This window comes from Chlorocebus sabaeus, chromosome 6 (genome assembly GCF_047675955.1).
Source record: "Chlorocebus sabaeus isolate Y175 chromosome 6, mChlSab1.0.hap1, whole genome shotgun sequence".
Taxonomy (NCBI): domain Eukaryota; kingdom Metazoa; phylum Chordata; class Mammalia; order Primates; family Cercopithecidae; genus Chlorocebus; species Chlorocebus sabaeus.
In genome coordinates, this window is record NC_132909.1 from 61,936,023 (window position 1) to 61,960,557 (window position 24,535).

The following is a 24,535-nucleotide window of genomic DNA, read 5'->3' on the forward strand; positions in this document are numbered from 1 at the left end:
CCATTCTCCTGCCTCAGCCTCCCGAGTAGCTGGGACTACAGGCGCCCGCCACCGCGCCCGGCTAGTTTTTTGTATTCTTGGTAGAGATGGGGTTTCAATATGTGGCCAGGCTGGTCTCGATCTCTTGACCTTGTGATCCGCCCACCACGGCCTCCCAAAGTACTAGGATTGCAGGTGTGAGCCACCGTGCCCGGCCATGAAGGCTTATTTTACAGATGGAAAAATTGAGGCCCAGAGGAGGAGGCAGGGACTTCTCCAAGACCTCAGTGGGAGACAGAGCGGGGCTGGGGTGGGGGACACCTTCCCCTGAGTACGACGCTGGTCTCCACAGACACCTCCTCCCCAGGCCTCCCGTGTATTTCCCAGGGGCCGGCTTCTCTGCAGAGCTTGTAGGTGTCCAGGGGACCCTCTGTCATCACCCAGGGGCTGTGAGCCCAGTAAAGGGAGGAACCAAAGGACAGGATGGGGCGGCCGCAGAACCCAAGGGCTCCCCAGGAAGCCAGGCCTGCCCCCCACATCAGCCCCTTACCGCCAGGCCTTACCTGCACAGTGGGGATTCCAACTCCTCCCACCACCACCCCTCGGCGCCCAGGGGGAGCCCAGCAGATGAGCAGGTGCAGGCAGGTGAAGCCAGCTCACCGGAACCCTGTTCAGCCTCCCCTTTATGGCTCAAAGGCCGGCAGGCCCCACCCCCTGGCCTGGTCACGCCTTCCTCGCCGGGTTGAAAGCCAAGAACTCTAGGAACTGGGGCTGTTCACGCTGTTTATTTGCTTCTCTGGGAAAATCAAGAACATCGGGGACCTCGTCACACACCAAAAGCAGAGGGGGCAGCAAGGGCACTTCAGCGAAGGCTCGCGGCTCGAGGGACTCGGGCAGACTCGAGGGAGGAGGAGGGGGTCCCACGGCTGACGCCCAGGTCACCCCCGAGAGGGCCTCTCCTCCCAGCCACCCAGGAGCAGAGCGGAGGCAGGGACCCAGGCTCCCATCCGAGGTGGCCCCTGTACCTGGAGGTGGCCTGAGCACTGGGCACCAGGCTGGAGGCCCCTTGGGGAGGGACCAAGTTGGGGCCTGGTTGTCCAAAGCCAACGCGTGAGAAGGTGTCTGTGAGAATGTGCACGAATGTGCCTCTGGGGACAAGTGTAGCTGCCCCCAGGAGCGAAGCCCCTTGCCACTTCCAGTAAGAGGGGGCTGGGGGCAGGCTCACATTGGTCTGGGTGGCAAATGAGGGTCCCCTGCTCCAACCAAGAGGCTTCCTGTTCCAGGCTGTGTCCCTCTCTCCACTGCCCAGACATGCTCCAAGCCCAGCAGAGCTGGCAGGTGGGGCCTGATCTCTGGGGTGTGGTTGGGAAGACCCAGGACCCTCGTCCAGGCAGGTTGGAGAAGAGGCCGGGGGCGGCCCCTGGGGTCCCCAAATTAGCACCAGGAGGAAGGAGGGCCCAGTGGGGGCGGGAGCTCGGGACAAGGAGTGGCTCACTCAGTCCCTGCCCCGTGCAGGGGACAGGTCGATGACCCCTGGTTCGCCCCCTCTAGAAGACAGCCCAGGGTTTGCCGGCCCCTCCCGGGTGGGGGCATGTCCCCGGGTTCCCCCTCCCCCAGACTCCGCTGTCCACTGGTTGGGCCCATACAGGGCATGGGGGGCACAGCGGAGGGGCCTGTCCTCCACCCAACACTTTGAGCCCCAAAGAGGCACGGCCTCACCCCAACTGCCTGAGATTGGGGGGCCAGCGCCTTGGCTAGGGAACCCCGTGGAGCCCCACATCCCGCCCCCGGCTCCCGGGGCCCTCTCTGGTAGGGTGTCCCCTCAGAGAAAGGCACAGGCGGGAGGCCCAGAGGGTGGCAGGCTGGCCTGGGCCACGTGGAGGCCGCGGGTCCCACCCGCCAGGACCCCGGTGGGCGCGAGCCGCGTCTGTGAAGCTGCCGTGACATGGGAGGGTCCTCGTCTCGGGAAAAGCGGGTCTGTCCTGTCTCTCTCCTACCAGGCACGAGTGCACGGCTCTGGTTTCGGGGGGAGCGTTGGGGCGTGGTGACGGGTGGGGGGCCCCCGTCCCTCTTTCCAGTGAAAGAAAACTCAGAAGGAACATGTAACAACACGCCAAGTCCTGGACCCGTGAGGCCGTGGGTGGAGGGTGGGCAGGCGCCGGGAGGGGCCGGGCTGGTGGGTGTCTGTGGTGTGGGGTGGGGGCCGGGGTCTCAGGGGCCGGCTCACATGATCAAGCAGCATTTGCAACGCTGCTTCTTCATGTCGAGGTCCTGGGGGTCGCTGGTGGTGGCCTCGGGCCCGGCCTGATTCTCTTCCCTGGAGCCAGCCTCTGTGGGAGGCTCGGCGGCACTGCCGTTGGGCGGCGCGGGCTCCTTGGGCTCGGCCGCGTCTTCGATGACCACCAGCTCTGCCGTGATGGTGTCTTGAAGGCCCAGCACCTTCTTGGTCTCGGCCTCATCCTCTACGTTCTGGTAACCCATGAAGATCATTGTGACCGGGGGCTCCTGGCCGGGCTGGATCCCCGGTGGGCCGGACGTGGCCTCGCCTGGCTGTGCCTGCACGCCGGTGATCTCTCGTCTGGAGGGTGTGGTCCGGGCTGCCTCTTCCCCAGCGCCCCGGGTGTCTGCCGCCCCGGCCGTGGACCCTGCCTCGCTCAGTGTGACCTCGTCTGCTTTGTGGATGAGTTCGTCCACCTCAGAGGAGCTCAGGGGGTGGATCCCGTTCTCGGCCGTGCCGTCCACAGCATGGACCACTGTACAAGGAGACACAGAGAGTGACCTGGCTCGAGGCAGGAGGGAAACCTGGGCAAGGCTCGTATCCTCCTCGAGGCTAAACAGGAAATCACAAACTAGATTACACCTTCAGAACTGACAATTAAAACCCCTGTTGGCATCTGCAGATGCAGCCAAAGCGGTACAATGAGGAAAAAAAAATTTTTTTTTGAGATGGAGTCTCTGTCGCCAGGCTGGAGTGCAGTGGTGCAATCTCGGCTCACTGCAAGCTCCACCTCCTGGGTTCAAGTGATTCTCCTACCTCAGCCTCCCAAGTAGCTGGGACTACAGGCGCCCGCCACCATGCCCGGCTAATTTTGTATTTTTAGTAGAGACAGGGTGTCTCCATGTTGGCCAGGCTGTTCTCGAACTCCCGACCTTAGGTGATCCACCTGTCTCGGCCTCCCAAAGTGCTGGGATTATAGGTGTGAGCCACTGCACCCAGTCGATGATGAGGAAAATTTATAGGCACAAAAGTATTTATTAGGAACCAAGAAAGAGTGGAAAGGAATGAATTAGGATTTTTAAAAATTTTCTGAGATGGAGTTGCCCAGGCTGGAGTGCAGTGGTACAATCTCAGCTCACCACAACCTCTGCCTCCCTAGTTCAAGCAATTCTCCTGCCTCAGCCTCCTGAGTAGCTGGGATTACAGGCGTGAGCCAACATGCTTGGCTCATTTTTTGTATTTTTAGTAGAGACAGGCTGGTCTCAAACTCCTGACCTCAAGTGATCTGCCCACCTCCCCCTCCCAAAATGCTGGGATGACAGGCGTGAGCCACCGTGCCCGGGCTGTAATTCCATATCCTTTAGCCAGCTAGCTCCCATGTGATCACCCTGAAAAGTAAAGGTTCTTTTCCATCGTAAAGATAGCAAAAATGAAAGTTCAAAGAAGGGGCACGACTGGGCCAAGGTCACAGAGCTAAACCCCTGTTCCTTCCCCGCGTCGAGGCCTGTTTCTCTTATACAAGACAGGATCACCCACCCTGGGGAACTGGAGGTTACACGTTACAGGGATTCTTTTTCTTTCTTTTCTTTTTTCTTTATTTGAGACGAGTCTTGTTCTGTCGCCCAGGCTGGAGTGCAGCGGTGCAATCTCGGCTCACTGCAACCTCCACCTCCCTAGTTCACGCAATTCTCCTGCCTCAGCCTCCTGAGTAGCTGGGATTACAGGCGCCCGCCACCACATCCGGCTAATTTTGTGTGTATTATTTTTAGTAGAGACGGGGTTTCACTATGTTGGCCAGACTGGTCTCAAACTCCTGATCTTGTGATCCACCCGCCTCGGCCTCCCAAAGTGCTGGGATTACAGGCATGAGCCACTGCACCCAGTGTTTTTTTTTTTTTTTGAGACAGGGTTTTGCTCTTGCTAACCAGGCTGGAGTGCAGTGGTGCGATCTCAGTTCACTGCAACCTCCACCTCCCAGGTTCAAGCAATCCTCCTGCCTCAGTCTCTAGGGTAGCTGGGATTACAGGTACCTGCCACTACACCCAGCTGATCCTTGTATGTTTAGTAGAGATGGGGTTTCACCACGTTGGCCAGGCTGGTCTCGAACTCCAGACCTCAGGTGATCTGCCTGCCTTGGCTTCCCAAGGTGCTGGGATTACAGGTGTGAGCCACCATGCCCGGCCTTTACAGGGATTCTGATTTTTTCCATCTATGGGTGTATTTGATTGACCTTAAATTAACATTTTCATTCATTTTAACTCGAGTTAAAGTTTCATTCATTTCTTTTTTGTATTCTAGGAACTGCCTTAAAGGCTACGCATTTTCCTCTGAGTTCTGCTTTGGCTGTATCCTACGAGCTAGATGTTACTCACTTTCAAGTGTAAATAGTTTTTAATTCCCAGTTTGATTGATTGCCATGGGAAGCCACAATTTACTTAGGAGGGTGTTTTTAAATTTCAGGGAGTAGAGGAAGACAGAGCAGAAGATACAAACTCTGTAACAGTCCTAAAACCTCCTTGGCAGCCTGGGTCATGGTGGTCACTTTCTGACAGTGTTCCGTGTTTGAAAAGAACGTGTATTCTCCACTGGTAGCATTTTATATATATAATCACTCTTGCTAAATGTGCTTGCCAAGTCTTTCCAAATTTCCTTATCTGTGTCTGACTTGACACTTTTTGAGCTCTGTTGGACTCTCCAAGGGCCAGAGTTCAGCACCCCACGACTCCCTGCTATGATCTGATGCCAACCCTAGCTCAGAGCCCTGCAAATTCCTTCTAGAATCATGTCTGCCTGGGCCACGCTGGGAGTTGGAAGGGACGCAATGGGGGGCCCCAGGGACTCGCCTCCTCCCGGCCAAGGGTCAGGGCTCCCGTTCCTGGCTACAGGTCAGAAAGAAAGTGTTCTCCACTTTCAGTTTTGAAGTCCCCAGGGAGGGGAGTCCATGCTTCAAGGCCTCTCAGTGACTTTGGGCTGGAGGCCCGGAGGGTGGGGTGTGTCTGGATCAGGCGAAACTGGATTCAGTGTCTCCCACTGGCCGCTGTCCCAAGACAGGAATCGGAGCCCTCGGCTGCCATGGAAACAGATCACCTGCCCGTGGCTAAGCAACCAGTGTCCAGCCTGGCAGGTCTGGAATCCCCACGGGCCAGGCTGAGGAGGTTGGAGTGACCGGGAGTGAGGACCTCGTCTGGAAGACGAGGCATGGGGACTTCCCAAGGCCACACAGCTGGGGAGGGCTGGAGCTGAGATGCCGCCAGGGCCACACCCCAAGGCCACCCCAGAGCTGGGCTGTGCGGGCCCCTCTGACAGCATCTGGGGCACTGCAGAGGCCAAGGTGCCTGAGAACAGAAGGCTTTGGGAATGCAAACCACAGGGAGGCCCCTGTTCACGGCACCAGGACACCACGAGAATGGGCTACAGGCGTTGGTGAGGACGTGGGGAAACTGGACCCTTGTCTGTGACCTATGGGAACGGGACGGTGCAGCCGCCGTGGCAAATGGCAGGTCCTCACTGAGCTCAACACAGTCACCTCAGGACCCAGACGTTCGCTCCCAGGTGTACACCCAAAGGCCTCGGAAGCAGGGGCGGAAACAAATACTTGCACACAGATTTCCCAGCATGCTACTCACAGTAGCCAAAGGGTAGCAACAGCCCGAATGTCTACAGATGGAAGAAGGTCCACCCAACCCGTGGAATAGTATTCAGCCATGAAAAGGAGCCAGCTCCAACCCAGACCACAGTGCCGATGCACCTTGGGGATGTCACGCCAGACACAGAAGGCCACGTGCAGTGTGTGACCCCATTTCTTTTCTTTTTTTTTTTTTTGAGACACAGTTTCACTCGTCACCCAGGCTGGAGCGCAGTGGCACGATCACGGCTCACTGCAACCTCCGCCTCCCGGGTTCAAGTGATTCTCCTGCTTCAGCCTCCCAAGTATCTGGGATTACAGGCGTGTGCCCCCACATCCAGCTACTTTTTGTATTTTTAGCAGAGACGGGGTTTCTCCATGTTGGCCAGGCTGGTCTTGAATTCCTGACCTCAGTTGATCCACCCACCTCGGCCTCCCAAAGTGCTGGGATTACAGACGTGAGCCACCGTACCCGGCCGTGTGATCCCATTTCTATGAAATGTCGAGGACAGGCCAATCCAGAGAGACAGGAGGGGATGTGTGGGCGCCAGTGCTGGGGAGGGGACGGGGGGTGACAGCTGATGGGGACGCGGCTTCTGTCCTGTTTTTTTTGGGACAAGGTCTTGGTGTGTTGCCCAGGCTGAGTGCAGGGGTGCCATCTCAGCTCATTGCAGTGTCCCGGGCCCAGGTGAGTCTCCCAAAAAGGTGGAATTTTATGGTCTGCGAATTATATCTCACGAAGAAAAAGAGGCCGGGTGTGGTGACTCATGCCTGTGGTCTCAGCATTTTGGGAGGCTGAGGCAGGAGGATCACTTGAGCCCAGGAGCTGGAGGCTGCAGGGAGCCGCGATGGCGCTGTAGCACTGCGGCCCGGCCGACAGAGTGAAACTCTTCCTCCAGAAAATAAATCAATAAAAAGAAAAGAGAGAGAATGAGACTGGGGTTTTGTGTGGAGCTTCCCTCCTCCTCCCAGGATCCCTGGCATCTCCCACAGCGTGTCTGCCTCTTGACCGGGAAGAGCCCTTAAAACCACATCAGACCTCAGCACCGTCGGGACCCAACCCACCCAAGGCTTCCCAAAGCCCTCAGGACACGGCCCTGCCTGTCCCTGTCCCCCTGCCTCCAGGCAAAGTACCCTTCTCCTGCATGAGACCAGTTCCTCAACTCCCCGATCAACCTGGTTCCCCTCACCCCTGCAGCCCGGCTCCCCTCACCCCTGCAGCCCGGCTCCCCTCACCCCTGCAGCCCAGCACCCCTCACCCCTGCAGCTCAGTTCCCCTCACCCCTGCAGCCCAGTTCTCCTCACCCCTGCAGCCCATCACCCCTCACTCCTGTAGCCCGTCTCCCCTCACCCCTGCAGCTCAGTTCCCCTCACCCCTGCAGCCCATCTCCCTTTCCTCTTGCAACCCGTCTCCCTTCACCCCCGCAGACTGACTCCTCTCACCCCTGCAGCCTGTCTCCTCTCACCCCTGCACACTGGTTCCTCTCACCCCAGGAGCCCGGCTCCCCTCACCCCTCCAGTCCAGCAAACTCCATCCTACTTCAGGGCCTTTGCAGGGGCTGCGGCTCTGCCAGGTTTGGTTCCCATGCACTGAGTGCCTCTGATGAGCGCCTGCTTGCCTCCTCTGGGAAGCCTCCCCACACCCCATCCTCGTCCTGTGAGACCCTCTCACAGCCCCCTGGATGTGCATTTTCTGTAGCTTTTATCACACTAGCAATTCTTTTTTTCTTTTTCTTTTTATATTGTTAAGAGACAGGGTCTCACTCTGTTGCCCAGGCTGGAGTGCAGTGTTGTGATCATGGCTCACTACAGCCTCAACCTCCTGGGCCCAAGGGATCCTCCCATCTCAGCCTCCCAAGTAGCTGGGACCACAGGCACGCACCACCATGCCAGGGTATTTTTTTTTTTTTTTTTTTGGTAGAGACGGGGCCTTGCTATGCTGCCCAGGCTGGTCTCAAACTTCTGGGCTCAAGCAATCCTCCTGCCTCAGCCTCCCAAAGTGCTGGGACTAAAGGCGTGAACCCCTGTGCTAGCAGTAATTTAAATGAATTCTTTTGAGCTCCAAATGGAAGGGCCTGGGTTGCCACCCGGCGAGGACAGAAGCTGAATCTACCTCCAGATTTCCCTCCAGAGCCCGGCTGGGTACCTGGCACCCGGCTCAGCTTTCAGGAGTGGACGAATGATTGGGCAGTGGGCGTGGGGCTGAACGACCTCCGAGCCCAGCCGTGGGCCGCAGGGGGGTGAGGCCCTGGCCTGAAAGCGTCATCTGCTTCAGGTCCCAACTCTGGGGCGACGCTGGGCCCATGTGCCAGGAGCACACTCGTTCAGGGTTCCGGCCCGGGCGGAGGGAGGGCAGGGGCCGGGGTGCTCATACCTTTGGTTTCGTCCTCGTAGACTTTGATGCCCTGAGGGAGCGGCTGCCGAGGGAGCAGCGTGGTGCTGGACAGCACCCTGGTCTCCCCTGTCACCTTGTCCTTCTCCACAGTGATCTCAACCGAGTACATGGCTGGCACGAGAGTCACGGGGTTACGCCACAGCCCGCCCGCCCCCGCGCCCCCCGCCGGGCTGCGGCCAAGCCAGGGAGGGGGAGCCAGCAGCACAGAGCCAAGCAGCGATGGGGCAGGAGGAGCTGGGGATGCCAGGGCACCTTCTCCACGCGGCCCTCCCCAGTTCTACATCCCTCCATAGCTCCCCAGTACCCGGGGCGACCAGTCTGAACACCTCTGCTTGGCGTTCGAGGCCCCATCCTGCTGTCCACCCAGATGGTCCTCATCCCTGTCCTCTGCAGTGTCCTCTGTTTGGCCACCAAACTCTTTTTCAAGCTCAGGTTCCAGCCCAGCCCATCTGGAAAGGCTTCACTGTTCCCAGATCGTTTTAATTTTTTTGAGATGGAGCCTCACTCTGTCGCCCAGGCTGGAGCGCGGTGGTGTGATCTAGGTTCACCTCCCGGGTTAAAGCGATTCTCCTGCCTCAGCCTCCTGAGTAGCTGGGATTACAGGTGTGCACCACCACGCCTGGCTAATTTTTGTATTTTTAGTAGAGACCGGGTTTCTCTATGTTGGTCAGGCTGGTCTCAAACTCCTGACCTCAGGTGATCCGCCTGCCTTGGCCTCCCAAGTGCTGGGATTACAGGCGTGGGCCACCACGCCTGGCCTATTATTTAAATCGATAGAGGGTCTCCCTCTGTAGGCCAGGCTGGAGTGCGGTGCCACGATCACAGCTCACTGCAGTCAGGACCTTCCTGGCTCAAGTCATTCTCCCACCTCAGCCTCCTGGGTAGCTGGGACCACAGGTGTGTGCCACCACGCCCGGCTAATTTATCTTTTCTGGAAATGGGGGTCTCACTATATTGCCCAGGCTGGTCTCAAACTCCTGGGCTCAAGCAATCCTCCCACCTCGGCCTCCCAAAGCGCTGGGATTATAGACGTGAGCCCTCAAGCCCCGCCATTCCTGGTTTCTCAGAGGGGCAGGTGAGTCTCAGGGAGACCCTGCCTTGCCTGGGGTCATGGCCAAGATTGGGGCTCAGTCTGCAGACTCACAGTCCCCAGCCCGACCTCTGCCCCGCCCCAACCACCCAAACTCCCAGGACTCAACGTCTCCTTCCAGCTGACCACCTTTTTTTTTTTTTTTTTTTTTTTGAGACGGAGTCTCACTCTGTCGCCCAGGCTGGAGTGCAGTGGCCGGATCTCAGCTCACTGCAAGCTCCGCCTCCCGGGTTCACGCCACTCTCCTGCCTCAGCCTCCCAAGTAGCTGGGACTACAGGCGCCCACCACCTCGCCCGGCTAGTTTTTTGTATTTTTTAGTAGAGACGGGGTTTCACCGTGTTAGCCAGGATGGTCTCGATCTCCTGACCTCGTGATCCGCCCGCCTCGGCCTCCCAAAGTGCTGGGATTACAGGCTTGAGCCACTGCGCCCGGCTGCCTCCTTCTAGCTGACTCTTGGATGTGCCATCATCTATTCAGACTCAGAGAATGAAGGAGACCCTCGAGAGATAGCTGAACATTGCTACTCATCAGGGCCCTAACTCCACACTCAGCTCCCCGTCCCCTGCTCTGTAAAAGTGATTCCCACAGAAGCCACACAGAGCCTGCATCCTAACAGCGACTGGTGGCTGCCCGCCACCCCAGGCCTGCTCGACGATGCTGAGCACCGGGGGTCATCAAGCACCTCCCAGAGATCCTGCCCTGCAGTGGGAGCTGAACAGGGCTGCCAGGACAACTGGCCTGACCCGTGACACTGCACCCCAGGTGTGGCCCGGCCTCAGGGCCTCTGCACGGGCTGTTCCCAATGCCTGGCACACCCTTCCCCCAGATAGCTGCGTGACCTGCTCCCTCGCCACTTCTGAGAGCCCGTCGGTCCCCACTGTGGGCAGCCCTGCCATCGCCCAGCCCCTCAGCCCCCACAGCCACCTCGTTTCCCTCCTCCCACCCCACCTCGACGCTCAGGCCCAGCTGCGGCCCTGGACTCTGCTCCGGGGACCTCGTCCAGGCACCAGGCTCCAATCTCCTGCACGTCCATCCCCACCAGGACCTCGGCCTGGATTCAGCCTCTATCCACAGAAGCCCCACGCTCACATTCCATAACACCACTCCCCCTCTGCCCCTACGCCTGCCCCTACGCCTGCCCCGACCCTGGCTCTTCCCACCCGCTGGGGGCAGCTCAGTCCTCCCTGACTTTTTTTTTTTGAGACAAAGTTTTGCTCTTGTTGCCCAGGCTGGAGTGCAGGGGTCTGATCTCGGCTTGCTGCAACCTCTGCCTCCTGGGTTCAACCGATTCTCCTGTCTACGGCTCCCAAGCAACTGGGATTACAGGCGCCCGCCACCGTGCCCAGCTAATTTTTTGTATTTCTAGTAGAGAAGGGGTTTCACTGTGTTAGCCAGGATGGTCTCGATCTCCTGACCTCATGATCCGTCCGCCTCGGCCTCCCAAAGTGCTGGGATGACAGGCATGAGCCACTGCACCCGGCCAGTCCTCCCTGCCTCTTATCCCCACGCCCCGTTTGTTTCTCCTCAAACCCTGGGGGCTCCACCTTCAGAACACAGGGAACCGCCCACTGCTCGCCCCTCCACGGCCCATCCCAGCCTCCTTCCCCAGCAGCCCTGTCCCTCCGCCTGGCACTGTCCACGGTCTGTTCTCCCTGCAGTCACCAGAGGGCGTGAGTGACCACGGAGTCGGGGCGGTCCCGGCTTTGCCTACAGCCCCCCATGGTTCCCGCCTCTCTCCGGGAAAAAGCCCAGGTCCTCTCCCATCCCACCACAAGACCCTGAACAACCTCTCCATCATCTCCCCTCCGCCCTCTCCCCCTCCTCACGCTGCTCCAGCCACACCGGCCTCCTGGCTGTTCCTCTAACACCCCAGGCGCTGTCCTGCCCCGGGGCCTTTGTACTGGCCGTGCCCTCTGCCTGGAACATCTTCCTCCAGATAGCTGCCTGCCTTGCTCCCCCGGCACCTTCGGGTCTTTACTCAGACGTCACCTCTTTTTTTTTTTTTTTTTTTTTTTGAGACGGAGTCTCGCTCTGTCGCCCAGGCTGGAGTGCAGTGGCCGGATCTCAGCTCACTGCAAGCTCCGCCTCTCGGGTTCACGCCATTCTCCCGCCTCAGCCTCCCGAGTAGCTGGGACTACAGGCGCCTGCCATCTCGCCCGGCTAGTTTTTTTGTATTTTTTTAGTAGAGACGGGGTTTCACCGGGTTAGCCAGGATGGTCTCGATCTCCTGACCTCGTGATCCGCCCGTCTCGGCCTCCCAAAGTGCTGGGATTACAGGCTTGAGCCACCGCGCCCGGCCCAGACGTCACCTCTTAAATGTTGTACGCTCCCCTCCCAAGCCCTGTGGTTCAAATCCTCCTTCCTCCAGCTCAATGTCCTTGGCCTCACTTTTCTACTGTAGCAGAGGCTGTGGCCCTCATTAGAACACCTGCTCCCCTAATGCCTGGCACACAGCAGGCGCTTGATAAGCATGTCCAGTGAAGGGACGACTGTTTCAACCCTATATCCCTGCACAGCCTCAGCCCTCCACCCCAGACAGCTAGTCCAGAGCTGCCCACACTGTTGAGCAGGTTGCGCACTGCACAAAGTCAGTGGCCGTGGGGACCAGTGGGGGACCTGGTCCTCGGTGTCTGCCAGGGCTGGTCTCACTGGCACAGAGGCCTACAGGCACCACCTGCTCTGACACATTAATGCCTCTGTCTGCTGCATCCTGGGGCAACCCCCACCCTGGACCGTGCTGGAGACCTGGGCCTCTGGGTGGCTCTCCTTCCTTCCAGCCCTGTCCTGTCCTGGTCAGCCACCCCAGAGTCCTTTTTCACCTCCCTGCCTTGCTGCTTTTTCTAAGACAGGGTCTTGCTCCTGTCGCCCAGGCTGGAGCGCAGTGAGACGATCTCAGCTCACTACAAACTCTGCCTCCTGGGTTCAAGCATTTCCCCTGCCTCAGCCTCCCGAGTAGCTGGGATTACAGGCGTGCACCACCACGCCCGGCTAATTTTTGTATTTTAGCAGAGACCGGGTATCATGTTGGCCAGGCTGGTTTTGAACTCCTGACTTCAGGCAATCCACCCACCCCGGCCTCCTAAAGTGCTGGGGTTACAGGTGTGAGCCACCACGCCGGGCCCTCTGTCTTGCTCCTATGCTGTTCCAGCTCACTCACACCGCAGCGGTTTTGCTGACTGCAATGATTTTCCATTACTGGGCTCCTGTCCTGTGCCAGGCCCCAGAATGGCGTACCGAGGTTCCACCCCTCTGGCAGGTGGAGAAATTCAAGACACCGGCACCACGTGGCATACCAGGGGTTCGAGCCTGACTTGAGCACCGTGTGGCACTCGGCGTCAACCCCGAGCTTCCCCTGCTTCTTCGAAGCACAGCAGTGCTGGGGACCTGGCTTGGTTGCCTCCAGGGACGGGGCGCTCACTCTCCCGGGGCAGCCGGTCCTACTGCCCAAGGACCGGAGCAGGTAAGATTTGCAGCGAGCGTGTTCAGGCGTGTTCAGGCGTGAGCACCACCCCCCGTGGGCCCCAGGAGGGAGCCGTGAGGTTAGGGTGGAATGAAAGCCGTGGGGTTGCGTCGGTTAGAGCCGCCATGCGTGGGGCCCGTCTTCTCAGGGAAGCATGGGCCGGCGTGGGACGAGGACACAAAGCACAGGGGGCCCCACCCCAGGCTCAGAGCCTCGGCCGTGGTCCAGCCGCCACCCCTACAACCACAGCCCCGCCAGACGCTCCGGAGAGCAGGTCGGTGTCGCCCCCCACCCCACCCGGCCCTCCAGGACCGAGACTTGACCCGATGGCGGCTGGATCTGGGGCCCAGAGCCTGGGGGACCAACCCACCTGCCTTCATCATGGGGGAGCCGTCAACCGTCCTCACGGGCGTGTTGGAGACTCGCTTGTCTGCACAGGAGGGGAGGTGGAGAGAGAGACGCGGGTTAGAGGAGAGGCCACGCGGACCCCCCAGACAGCCCAACACCCCCTCACACAAGTGCATCCGGACCCCCACATGCACCGGGGCCCCTGACCCCACCCAGACCCCACACAGACACAGGCACCTGGGCCCCCTAGACCCCCAGACCCCACACAGACACAGGTACCTGGGCCCCCTAGATCCCCAGACCCCACACAGATACAGGTACCTGGGACCCCTAGACCCTCGGACCCCACACAGACCCAGGCACCTGGGCCCCCCGACACCCAGACCCCGCACAGACACAGGCACCCGGACCCCTCCAGACCCCTAGAAAATCCCACAGCCACCCCCACAGTTCAATCCTCATCCTCAGTCCAGTGATTTTCACAAAATCCCTGAGAGGCCTGCCTAGATTTTTTTAGTGATTAATTTTTAATTCTACAGTAAGACAAGGAGACACTAACTTATGAATAATTAACACACAAACCAGGCCAGAGGCACTTCAGACGCCAGCGTCAACCCTGGCTGCTGGCTGTCCAGCTATCGATATGGAAGCGGACACCTTCCGTGAAATGCATTTTATAGACAGGGTCTTGCTCTGTCGCCCAGGCTGGGGTGCAGTGGTGCGATCACAGCTGACCGCCGTCTCAACCTCCTGGGCTCAAGCGATCCTCCCACCTCAGCCTCCCCAGCAGCTGGGACTACAGGCGCGCAACACACCCGGCTAATTTTTTTTTTTTTTTTTTTTTTTTTTTTGAGACGGAGTCTTGCTCTGTAGCCCGGGCTGGAGCGCAGTGGCCGGATCTCAGCTCACTGCAAGCTCTGCCTCCCGGGTTTACGCCATTCTCCTGCCTCAGCCTCCCGAGTAGCTGGGACTACAGGCGCCCGCCACCTCGCCCGGCTAGTTTTTTGTATTTTTAGTAGAGACGGGGTTTCACCGTGTTAGCCAGGATGGTCTCGATCTCCTGACCTCGTGATCCGCCCGTCTCGGCCTCCCAAAGTGCTGGGATTACAGGCTTGAGCCACCGCGCCCGGCAGCCACCGCGCCCGGCTAATTTTTTTGTATTTTTAGTAGAGATGGGGTTTCACTATGTTGGCCAGGCTGGTCTTGAACTCCTGACCTCAAGGGATCCACCTGTCTCAGCCATCCAGAGGGCTGGGGTCACAGGCCTGAGCCACTGGGCCCGGCTGGCAGCTAATTTTTTTATGTTTGGCAGAGACAGGGTCTCTCTGTGTTGCCCAGGCTGTTCTTGAACTCCTGGGTTCAAGCGATCCTCCTGCCTCAGCCTCCCAACGTGCTAGGATTACAGGCATGAGCCACCACACCCGGCTAATTGTTTTTATATTTTTTCACTAGACACTGAGTTTCACCATGTTGGCCAGGCTGGTCTCGAACTCCTGACCTCAGGTGATCCACCCGCCTTGGCCTCCCAAAGCGCTGGGATCACAGGCCTGAGGCCCCCCGAGCACCTGCTACTTTGTAGCTGCACTCCCCGCCCTGCCATCCCCTCTCTGGCCACCAGAGAGCGCCCAGGCCCCACGAGTTCCTTCCAGAAGCCCTACCTTTGGGTGTGCCCACCGGGGTCTGCAAGAAAGGAGAGAGAGGGGTCAGGGGTGTCAGCATCCCCGGGAAGAGGAAGGGGAGCCCCGGGGTCAGGAGCCTGGGAAGGGCTGGCACAGTGGGTGAGGTCACATGCGCCCGCTTCTCATCCCATCCTCTTGGGACTCTGGCCAGAAACGCGGAGGTCATCTTTCTTTTTTCTTTTTTTTAAGACGGAGTTTTGCTCTTGTCGACCAGGCTGGAGTGCAACGGGGCAATCTTGGCTCACTGCAGCCTCCGCCTCCTGGGTTCAAGCGATTCTCGTGCCTCAGCCTCCCCAGTAGCTGGGATTACAGGCCTGCGTCATCACACGCGGCTAATTTTGTATTTTTAGTAGAGATGGGGTTTCTCCACGTTGGCCAGGCTGTTTCGATTCCCTGACCTCAGGTGATCCACCCACCTCGGCCTCCCAAAGTGCCGGGATTACAGGCATGAGCCACCCCTCATTTCTCATTTCTTTTCCCCTCCCCTCATGCCCCCGCATCAGCGGCTCCCGCAGGCCGCCCTGAATCCAGCTGGCTCCTCCATGCCCCTTCAGTCCGGTCTTGAACTCCTGCTCTCAAGTGATCCTCCTGCCTTGGCCTCCTGGGAGCCACTGCGTGAGGCCCAGGGTCTAGCATCTCCTGCCTGAGCCGGTTCTACCCTGCGTGGTCAGACCCTGCACACAGGCCCCTCTCCCTGAACGGTGCCCAGGCCTCCCTGGTCTTCCTGCTGTTTCTGGGACACACTCTTGACTCACGGCCGTGGTGTCTGATGTTCCCTCACTCCACTCTTCCCCATCACGTCACCGGGTGTGCCCCTCAGGAAGGCAGGGACCGTGCACGTGCACTGCTGGGCCTCCCACGCCAGCTCAATCACCCTTCAGGGAAAAAAGTGCCTGGAGAACTCCTATTCAACCTTCAAAACCCACTTCCTTGGCCAGGCGCAGTGGTTCATGCCTGTAATCCCAGCACTTTGGGAGGCTGAGGTGGGCAGATCACCTGAGGTCAGGAGTTCAAGACCAGTGTGACCAACATGGCGAAACCCCGTCTCTACTAAAAACTAAAATTAGCCAGGCGTGGTGGCGCGTGCCTGTAATCCCAGATACTTGAGAGGCTGAGGCAGGAGAATCACTTGAACCCGGGAGGCAGAGGTTGCAGTGAGCCAAGATCATGCCATTGCACTCCAGCCTGGGTAACAAGAGTGAAACTCTGTCTCAAAAAAAAAGCCACAAAGAAAATACCCCACGTCCTCCAGGACGCCCGCCCAGCCCTCCCACGAATGAGGAACTTCCTTGGGGATTCCACAGCGCCTTGGGCTTCCCACCTCTTCTGAATAATTAACACACAAACCAGGCCAGAGGCACTTCAGACGCCAGCGTCAACCCTGGCTGGTGGGCTTGACCACCCTCCCTGGGTGGTTCTTGACTCATGGCCATCTTCCCACCTGACATGAGCTCAGTGAGGTCCGGGACTGTGCCCAGAACCAGGTCTTTTTTATTTGTTTTTGAGACAGGATCTCGCTCTGTCGCCCAAGCTGGAGTGTCGTGGCGGGATCTCGGCTCACTGCAACCTCTGCCTCCAGAGTTCAAGCGATTCTCAGCCTCCTGACCAGCTGAGATCACAGGTGCCCGCCACGACATCCGGTGAATTTTTGTATTTTTAGTAGATACGGGGTTTCATCATGTTGGTCAGGTTGGTCTTGTTGAACTCCTGACCTCAAATGATGTGCCCGCCTCTGCCTCCCAAAGTGCTGGGATTACAGGCGTGAGCTGCCAAGCCCGGCCAAGGGTCTGTTTTTTTTTTTTTTTTTTGAGATGGAATCTTGCTCTGTCGCCCAGGCTGGAGGGCAGTGGCCGGATCTCAGCTCACTGCAAGCTCCGCCTCCCGGGTTCCCGCCATTCTTCTGCCTCAGCCTCCCGAGTAGCTGGGACTACAGGCGCCCGCCACCTCGCCCGGCTAATATTTTGTATTTTTAGTGGAGACGGGGTTTCACCATGTTAGCCAGGATGGTCTCGATCTCCTGACCTCGTGATCTGCCCGTCTTGGCCTCCCAAAGTGCTGGGATTACAGGCGTGAGCTGCCAAGCCCAGCCGAGGGTCTGGTTTTAACATAGTCTGGCTTAGATGGCAGATGCCAGATTCAACAGCTGAGACCACTAAGGACCACTCAGCTGTGGGGCATCGAGCCAGCCTCTCCACCTCTGTGGGCCGGGGGTTTTACTCCCATCAAACGGAGATGCTGTTCCCATGGGAACGGCTTGCTGGAGGCTCAGCCACACGAAACAATGCAGGGGTTCAACAGAAACCATGACAACCCCAGCCCGGCCAGCAGAGGGAGACCCCGTTTCTACCAAAAAGACAGAAATTAGCCGGGCGTGGTGGCGTGCACCCGTGGTCCCAGCTACTCGGGAGGCGGAGGCAGGAGAATTGCTTGAACCTGGGAGGCGGAGGTTGCGAGATCGCACCACTGCACTCCCGCCTGGGCAACGGAACGAGACTCTGTCTCAAAAACCAACAAAAACAAAAACCAAAAAACACTATGGCCAAAGCCATCAGCACCCACCAGCACCGGGTCTCCTGCCGTTCCCTGAGCCCTCCGATGCCCCCAGTGGTGGTTGCTCCCATTACTCCCCCGTCTTACAGATGGGGAAACCGAGGCCCAGCAAGGCGAAACCACGTGTCCCGGCTCACACAGCCGGGAAGTGGCTCCGGTGAGCTTGAAATCGAGGGCCTGCCTCTAGTCTGTGCCTGTCCCCTCAGCCGCCCTGACATGGAAGAGCTGGGGTCTCGCTCTGGGGCCAGCGGGAGTGGGGGCCTGGGGATCCGCCCCCCGGTCACCCCCTTACCTGCTGTGAATTCATCACCACCTCTGTCTTGCGCTCCTCCTTGGCTGGACTCGGGGCCGGGGCCCGGACCGGGCTCGGGGCCACCGCGTTCTCCTTGGCCGCGGCTGGGGCGGAGTCTCCATGCTCCAGCACCTCAATTTCCTTCTCCAACCTGGGGAGAGGGTGTGCGTGAGGGTGACTCCTGTATGCCCCGCAGGGTTCTGGGCACCTTTTGTACGACAGCTCCCAAATTTCTTCTTTTTGAGACAGATTCTCGCTCTTTTGCCCAGGCTGGAGTGCAGTAGCTTGATCTTGGCTCACTGCAACCTCCACCTCCCGGGTTTAAGGGATTCTCCTGCCTCAGCCTCCCGAGTAGCTGGGATGACAGGCATGCACCACTACACCCGACTAATCTTTGTATTTTTAGTAGAAATGGGGTTTCACCATGTTGGCCAGGCTGGTCTTGAACTCCTGACCTCAGGTGATCCGCCCGCCTCGTCCTCCCAAAGTGCTGGGATTACAGGTGTGAGCCACCACGCCCGGCCCAGCTCTCCCAGGCAACCCCATGGTGTTCATGGTGGGGGAAACTGAGGCACGGAGTGCAAAAGCCTCACAGCCAGCAGGTAGCAGAGGTGGAATTCAAACCAGGGCTGGCTCCCCGTGTCCCCAGACCCCCGGACTGTGCTGTTTATGTCACTATCTGTATCAAACGAACTCTCCTTTCCCGCTCAAAGTTGTGTATTTTAACAGGAAACTTTATCTCACCGGGAAACTGGAAAAACCATGTCACTTTCCAAGTGTTAGAAGATAACGGGACAAATAGATCCAGGAAAACAAAACCGGGATATGAAATCCCAGCCCCGGGCTTTGGCAAGGGCGGGCGGCACTCACAGCAGCTCAGCCCCAGCCCCAGGACAGGGCAGATGGAGGCTGAGTCCGTAGGTCTAACAAGGTGGGCTCAGGCTGGCAGGCTGGACACAGAGCCAGACCCGCATCCCCCGCTGCACTGGAAGAGGGGTCCAGCCCACAGTCAGCCTGGAGGGCTTCCTGCAGGAGGTGTCTGGGCAGAGCCCGAGCTGGCAGAAGGTAGTGGAGACCCAGAGCAGCTCAGTTTCAGCACCTGAGAAGTGGGTTTCCCCGGGGAGGGGTGAAGCCGAGGCCTCTGAAAGCAAACTAGGCCTCAAGCCAGGTCTTCACCCTCCATCGAGGGGCCTGAGCCTGCGCCCACTAGGGCTGCGTGAAAAGAATCCCAACGTGCCCAGCCCCCATGGCCAGTAACTCCCACTGCCTTCGCCCAGGTGTCTGACCGTCCACCTCTCTGCAAACAGGGCCAGGCCCGTCTCAGCCCCACCTGTCTGAACATCCCGTTCAGCCCAGGGACACAGCTGGTGCTTAATGTTTGCTGGAATTAAGATGCACAGTGGGGCCGGTTGCGGTGGCTCACGCCTGTAATTCCAGCACTTTGGGAGGCCAAAGCGGGCAGATGACCTAAGGTCAGGAGTTCGAGACCTGCCTGACCAACATGGAGAAACTCTGTTTCTACTAAAAATGCAAAATTAGCCAGGGGTGGTGGCGGGCACCTGTAGTCCCAGCTACTTGGGAGGCTGAGGAAGGAGAATCGCTTGAATCCAGGAGGCGGAGGTTGCAGTGAGCAGTGATCATGCCACTGCACTCCAGCCTTGGTGACAGAGCAAGACTCCATCTCAAAAAAAGAAAAAAAAAAAAAAAAGACACACCGTGGGATTTTTGCCTCCCTGGTCCATAGGTAAGGAAACTGAGGCCCAGGAAGTCAGTAACACTCAGCTCATTCCAAGGCCCCAAACCCACCAGAACTGCCCCACCCTGTCCATACCTTCCATTTTTCTTTTTTCTTTTTTTTTAGATGGAGTCTCGCTCTATCTCCCAGGCTGCGAGATCTTGGCTCAAGGCAACCTCCGCCTCCCGGGTTCAAGCGATTCTCCTGCCTCAGCCTCTCGAGTAGCTGGGATTACAGGCGCCTGCCACCACGCCTAGCTAATTTTTGTATTTTTAGTAGAGACGGGGTTTCACCATGTTGGCCAGGCTGGTCTCAAATTTCTGACCTCAGGTGATCCACCCACCTTGGCCTCCTAGAGTGCTGGGATTACAGGTGTGAGCCCCCACCCATGCCCAGCATGTCCACGCCTTTATTGATGTTTTATTTATTTATTTATTTATTTATTTATTTATTTATTTGTTTGTTTGTTTATTTACTGAGACAGAGTCTTGCTCTGTCGCCCAGGCTGGAGTGCAGTGACGTGATCTCGGCTCACTGCAAGCTCCGCCTCCCGGGTTTACGCCATTCTCCTGCCTCAGCCTCCCGAGTAGCTGGGACTACAGGCGCCCGACACCATGCCTGGAGTGTATTTTTAGTAGAGACGGGGTTTCATCGTGTTAGCCAGGATAGTCTCGATCTCCTGACCTCGTGATCCACCCACCTCGGCTTCCCAAAGTGCTGGAATTACAGGCTTGAGCCACTGCGCCCGGCTTATTTATTTTTATTGAGACTGCTGTTGCCCAGGCTGGAGTGCAGTGGTGTAATCTCGGCTCGCTGCAACCTTTGCTTCCCGGGTTCAAGCCAGTCTCCTGCCTCAGCCTCCCGAGTAGCTGGGATTACAGGTGCCCGCCACCACGCCCGGCTAATTTTATATTTTTAATAGAGACGGGGTTTCTCCAGGCTGGTCTCAAGCTCCTGATCTCAAGTGATCCTACCTGCTCGGCTTCCCAAGTGCTGGGATTACAGGCGTGAGCCACTGTGCCCGGCCTGTCCATGCCTTTGAACGCCCTGCCAGGGAGGGAAGTCCATCCCGAACACCCCCAACATGCTTTCTTCAAAGCAAATGGGCAGAACTGGGCAGGGAGGGGCCCCCACGGGGGTCAGAACCCAGCGTCCAGGCAGGGCCTGCGAGGTCCGAGTGACCCGGCCGGCCGGCCTCCCGCCTCTGGGCCCTTCCCTGGCCAGGGCAGACTCTGGAATCCTGGTTGTCACTTCCCTCCGCCCTGACCCTGCTGCCCCGAGCAGAGCCTGGGCCTCCCGCCCGCCGGAAACTCCAGGCCTTTGGTCCCAGCCCCCACAGGGATGGCCCCTTTCCCTATCCTGTCCCCATCCTGCCCCCGCCCGGGCTTCCTGCGGGCCCAGCTGCTCTGTGTCCCTGTTCGCACCGAGGGAGAGCTCGCCCGCCAGCTGGGCTGGCGCCAGGAAGCCCCCGGGGAGGCCAGTGCCGGCAACACCCAGCCCCAGGGACCCGCCAGCTCCATCCCGTATCCCTGGCTCGAATGGGGGCGGCGGGAGGGGAAAGGGGTGACTCCCTGCCCGAGGTCACGCAGCCAGCCTCTGCCCCCAGTAAGCTGCCCCAGGCCCAGGTGGATGCCCCGGCCTGCCCCGGCCCACGTCCCCCTCAAAGCACGTTGGGTCCTGGCCTGCCCCGTTCACACATCCCCCTCAAAGCACACAGACGACTCTTCCCACACCCTCCCGGGAGCCTGTGGTCCCCGAGGCCCCTTCAAGCCGGTCGCACCCACGCTGTGGCCCTCACCTGGACACCGAGTCCTCCAGCAGCCCCCGAGGCCCCTTCAAGCTGGTCGCACCCACGCTGTGGCCCTCACCTGGACACCGAGTCCTCCAGCAGCCGTGTCTTCTGCTCATCCTCCTGCATCTGCCTCCTCAGGTCCTCGTCCCCCTCCGAGGCCGAGGACGGCGTCCCCTCCAGCAGCCAGCGCTCCCGCAGTGCCTTGGACTGGGCAGCAGGGGTCCAGGTCAGAGTCGGGGGCAGGACCAGGGTCAGGGTTGGGGTCAGGATTAAGATCGAGGTCAGGATCAGGGTCAGAATCAAGGTCGGGGTTGGGGTCAGGACCAAGGTTGGGGTCAGGGTTATGGTTGGGGTCAGGTCAGGGTCAGAGTCAGAACTGAGGTCAGGGTCAGGGTTGGGGTCAGGGTTGGCGTCGGGGTCAGGGTTAGGTTTGGGGTCAGGGTTGGCGTCGGGGTCAGGGTTGAGGTCAGGGTCAGGTTTGGGGTCGGGGTCAGGGTTGGGGTCGGGGTCAGGGTTGGGCAGGGGTCCGGGGCTGGGTCACCTCCGCCTCACTGCCACCCACGCTCCCTAACCCTGGGTCCCGGCCCCGCCCGTACCTTCAGGTGCTGCAGCTGCCTCCGCTCGTCCTCCAGCTGCCGGCGCTTATTCTCGATCTCCGCCTGCCGCTTCCGCTTCTCCTGTGGGGAGAGCCGGGTGAGGTCGGGGCTGGGCCTGGGGGCCCTGGAGACCCCCCAACACCCGCGCAAGGCTCTGCCCAGCCCGACCCTGCTTCCTCTGTCCGTGGATCCGCGTGGCCCACTGGCTCCCAGGTGACAGCGGTTCGCACCACTGTACTCCAGCCCGGGGCCGCAGCGCGAGACCCTGTCTTGAAAAGGAATGATTGGCCGGGCGCGGCGGCTCACGCCTGTCATCCTAACACTTTGGGAGGCCGAGGCAGGAGGATCACTTGAGTTCAGGACTTCAAGACCAGCCTGGCCAACATGGAAAAACCCCATCTCTACCAAAAATACAAAAGTTAGCCGGGCGTGGTGGCGCGTGCCTGTCATCCCAGCTACTCGAGAGGCTGAGGCAAGAGAATGACTTGAAGCTGGGAAACAGGCCACATCCCGGGAGGGTTGGGCCACGGAGAGGGTCTTCAGACCCCAAGGGGGTCTTCTTGGGCTGGAGACCACCAAGACGGCACCAGAGCACATCTGTGCTCCCCCCACCAAAGCTTATCTTCCTGCAGGACGAGGGCAAGGCTCCAAGGAAGGCCAGGCTCAGTTTCCCCGCTGACCCATCAGGCAGAGGGAGGCCGGGGGTCCAGGAGCTACACACTCAGGGGGTCTCCGCTTCCATTCTCTGCAGGTTAGCAGGACTCAAGCTGCCCAAATAACTCACCATCCCCCATGCCCAGGTTCCAGGTCCTAGAACAGGTCCAGGGCCCGAGACCCCGGGTCCCCCCACCTCCCCACCCCGACCACACCGTCTGCGGGGACTCACTGCGATGGCCTGCAGCCGCTCCTGCTGGGACGTGGTCTCTGCCACCAGGACCCTGTGGGAGGGAGATAAGGTCAAGCTCTGGTTCACGGAGCTGGGCCGCCCGTCAAACGTGGTTCAAATCCCAGCTCTGCCTCTTCCCCTAGGGGTAACCAGGGCAAATGATTTCATCTCTGAACCCCAGTTTCCCCTTCTGTAAAGTGGGACCTTCCCTGTCCCCTCAGCAGCCAGGACAGGAGGGGACGAGGCTCTGCCTAGTGACCAGGAAGGGTTTGGGGAGAAGGGGACATTGAGGCAGGGCCGCCAAGGATGCACAGGCATTCACCAGGCATCAAAGGCCAGAGAAGGGTGTTTCAGGAAGAAGGAAGTGTATTACCTCCTGGCACAGACCAGAAGACGGAGCGGGACAGTCCTCTCCGTACCCTCCTGCCCACCTAGACCCAGGAGGGGCAAATAGGGTGAAAGACCCACCAGCCCCACCTCCTAAGCCTGGGCTTGCAAAAGCCCAGAGAGGGAGATAAGCCTCTTGAGGACACACAGCAAAGAAACCAAGTCCGGATTCAACCCCAGACTCGCTCTCATCCAATCGTTGTTGTTTGTTTTTTTGAGACGGAGTCTCGCTCTGTCGCCCAGGCTGGAGTGCAGAGGTGCGATCTCAGCTCACTGCAGCCTTCGCTTCCCAGGTTCAAGCGATTCTCCTGCCTCAGCCTCCTGGGTAGCTGGGATTACAGGCACCTACCACCATGCCCAGCTAATTTTTGTTTTTTGTTTTTTTGAGACAGAGTCTCGCTCTGGTGCCCAGGCTGGAGAGCAGTGGCATGATCCCCACTCACTGCAAACTCTGCCGCCTCCCGGGTTCCCACCATTCTCCTGCCTCAGCCTCCCTAGAAACTGGGACTACAGGCGCCGCCACCACGACCGGCTAATTTTTTTGTATTTTTAGTAGAGACAGGGTTTCACCATGTTTGCCAGGATGGTCTTGATCTCTTGACCTCATGATCTGCCCGCCTTGGCCTCCCAAAGCGTTGGGATGACAGGCGTGAGCCACCGCGCCCGACCAGTTTTTGTTTTTTTAATAAAGACGGGGTTTCACCATGTTGGCCAGGCTGGTCTCGAACTCCTGACCTCAGGTGATCCACCTGCCTGGGCCTCCCAAAGTGTTGGGATTACAGGCGTGAGCCACCCTGCCGGGCCCAATCATTGTCTTTTGACAAGAGCCCACCGAGTGCTGCTGTAGCCTCACTTCCCAGGGCTGGTATGCAGTAGGCACTTAACAAATATCGGGGCAGCTGAGGCAGGCAGATCACTTGAGGTCAGGAGTTCAAGACCAGCCTGGCCAACATGGTAAAACCCCGTCTCTACCAAAAATACAAAAATTAGCTGGGCATGGAGGCTGAGGCACAAGAATTGCTCCCAGCTACCCAGGAGGCTGAGGTGGGAGAATTGCTTGAACCTGGGAGGTCGAGGCTGCATTGAGCCAAGATCACGCCACTGCACTCCAGCCTGGGTAACAGAGTTAGACCCTGTCACAAATCAAAACAAAACCAGAACCACAGCTGCTCACGCCTGTAGTTTTAGCACTTTGGGAGGCCAAGGTGGGAGGATTTCTCCAGCCCAGGAGTTTGAGACCAGCCTAGGCAATCTGGTAAGACCCCATCTCTACCAAAAATAAAAAAAATAAATTATCCAGGTGTGGCGGTGTGCGCCTGTAGTCCCAGCCACTCGGGAGGCTAAGGCGGGAGGATCGCTTGAGCCTGGGAGGTCCAGGGGGCAGTGAACTGTGATCCCACCACTGTACTCCAGCCTGGGCAGCAGCACGAGACTCTGTCTCAAAAAATGAATGAATGAATTGCCGGGCGCGGTGGCTCACGCTTGTAATCCCAACACTTTGG

The 24,535-nt window shown here is 58.9% G+C and overlaps 1 protein-coding gene across 5 annotated transcripts in view; it reads right to left on the reverse strand.

Annotated features, from left to right (window-relative positions):
* Positions 1-745: 745 nt before the first annotated feature.
* Positions 746-24,535, reverse strand: part of PALM (paralemmin) — a 40,562-nt gene continuing 16,772 nt past the window's right edge. For 4 of the 5 annotated variants that reach the window (XM_007994546.3, XM_007994545.3, XM_007994547.3 and 1 more), the window contains exons 2-9: positions 22,647-22,698; positions 21,761-21,841; positions 21,241-21,371; positions 17,638-17,788; positions 14,775-14,796; positions 13,139-13,198; positions 8,197-8,328; positions 746-2,732 (exon numbers count right to left, since the gene is read on the reverse strand). In XM_007994546.3, the coding sequence (XP_007992737.2) occupies positions 2,203-2,732; positions 8,197-8,328; positions 13,139-13,198; positions 14,775-14,796; positions 17,638-17,788; positions 21,241-21,371; positions 21,761-21,841; positions 22,647-22,698 (1,159 nt within the window). In that variant the 3' untranslated portion in view covers positions 746-2,202. The remainder of the gene's footprint in view (positions 2,733-8,196; positions 8,329-13,138; positions 13,199-14,774; positions 14,797-17,637; positions 17,789-21,240; positions 21,372-21,760; positions 21,842-22,646; positions 22,699-24,535) is intronic. The other variant, XM_007994548.3, reaches the window with a different exon arrangement.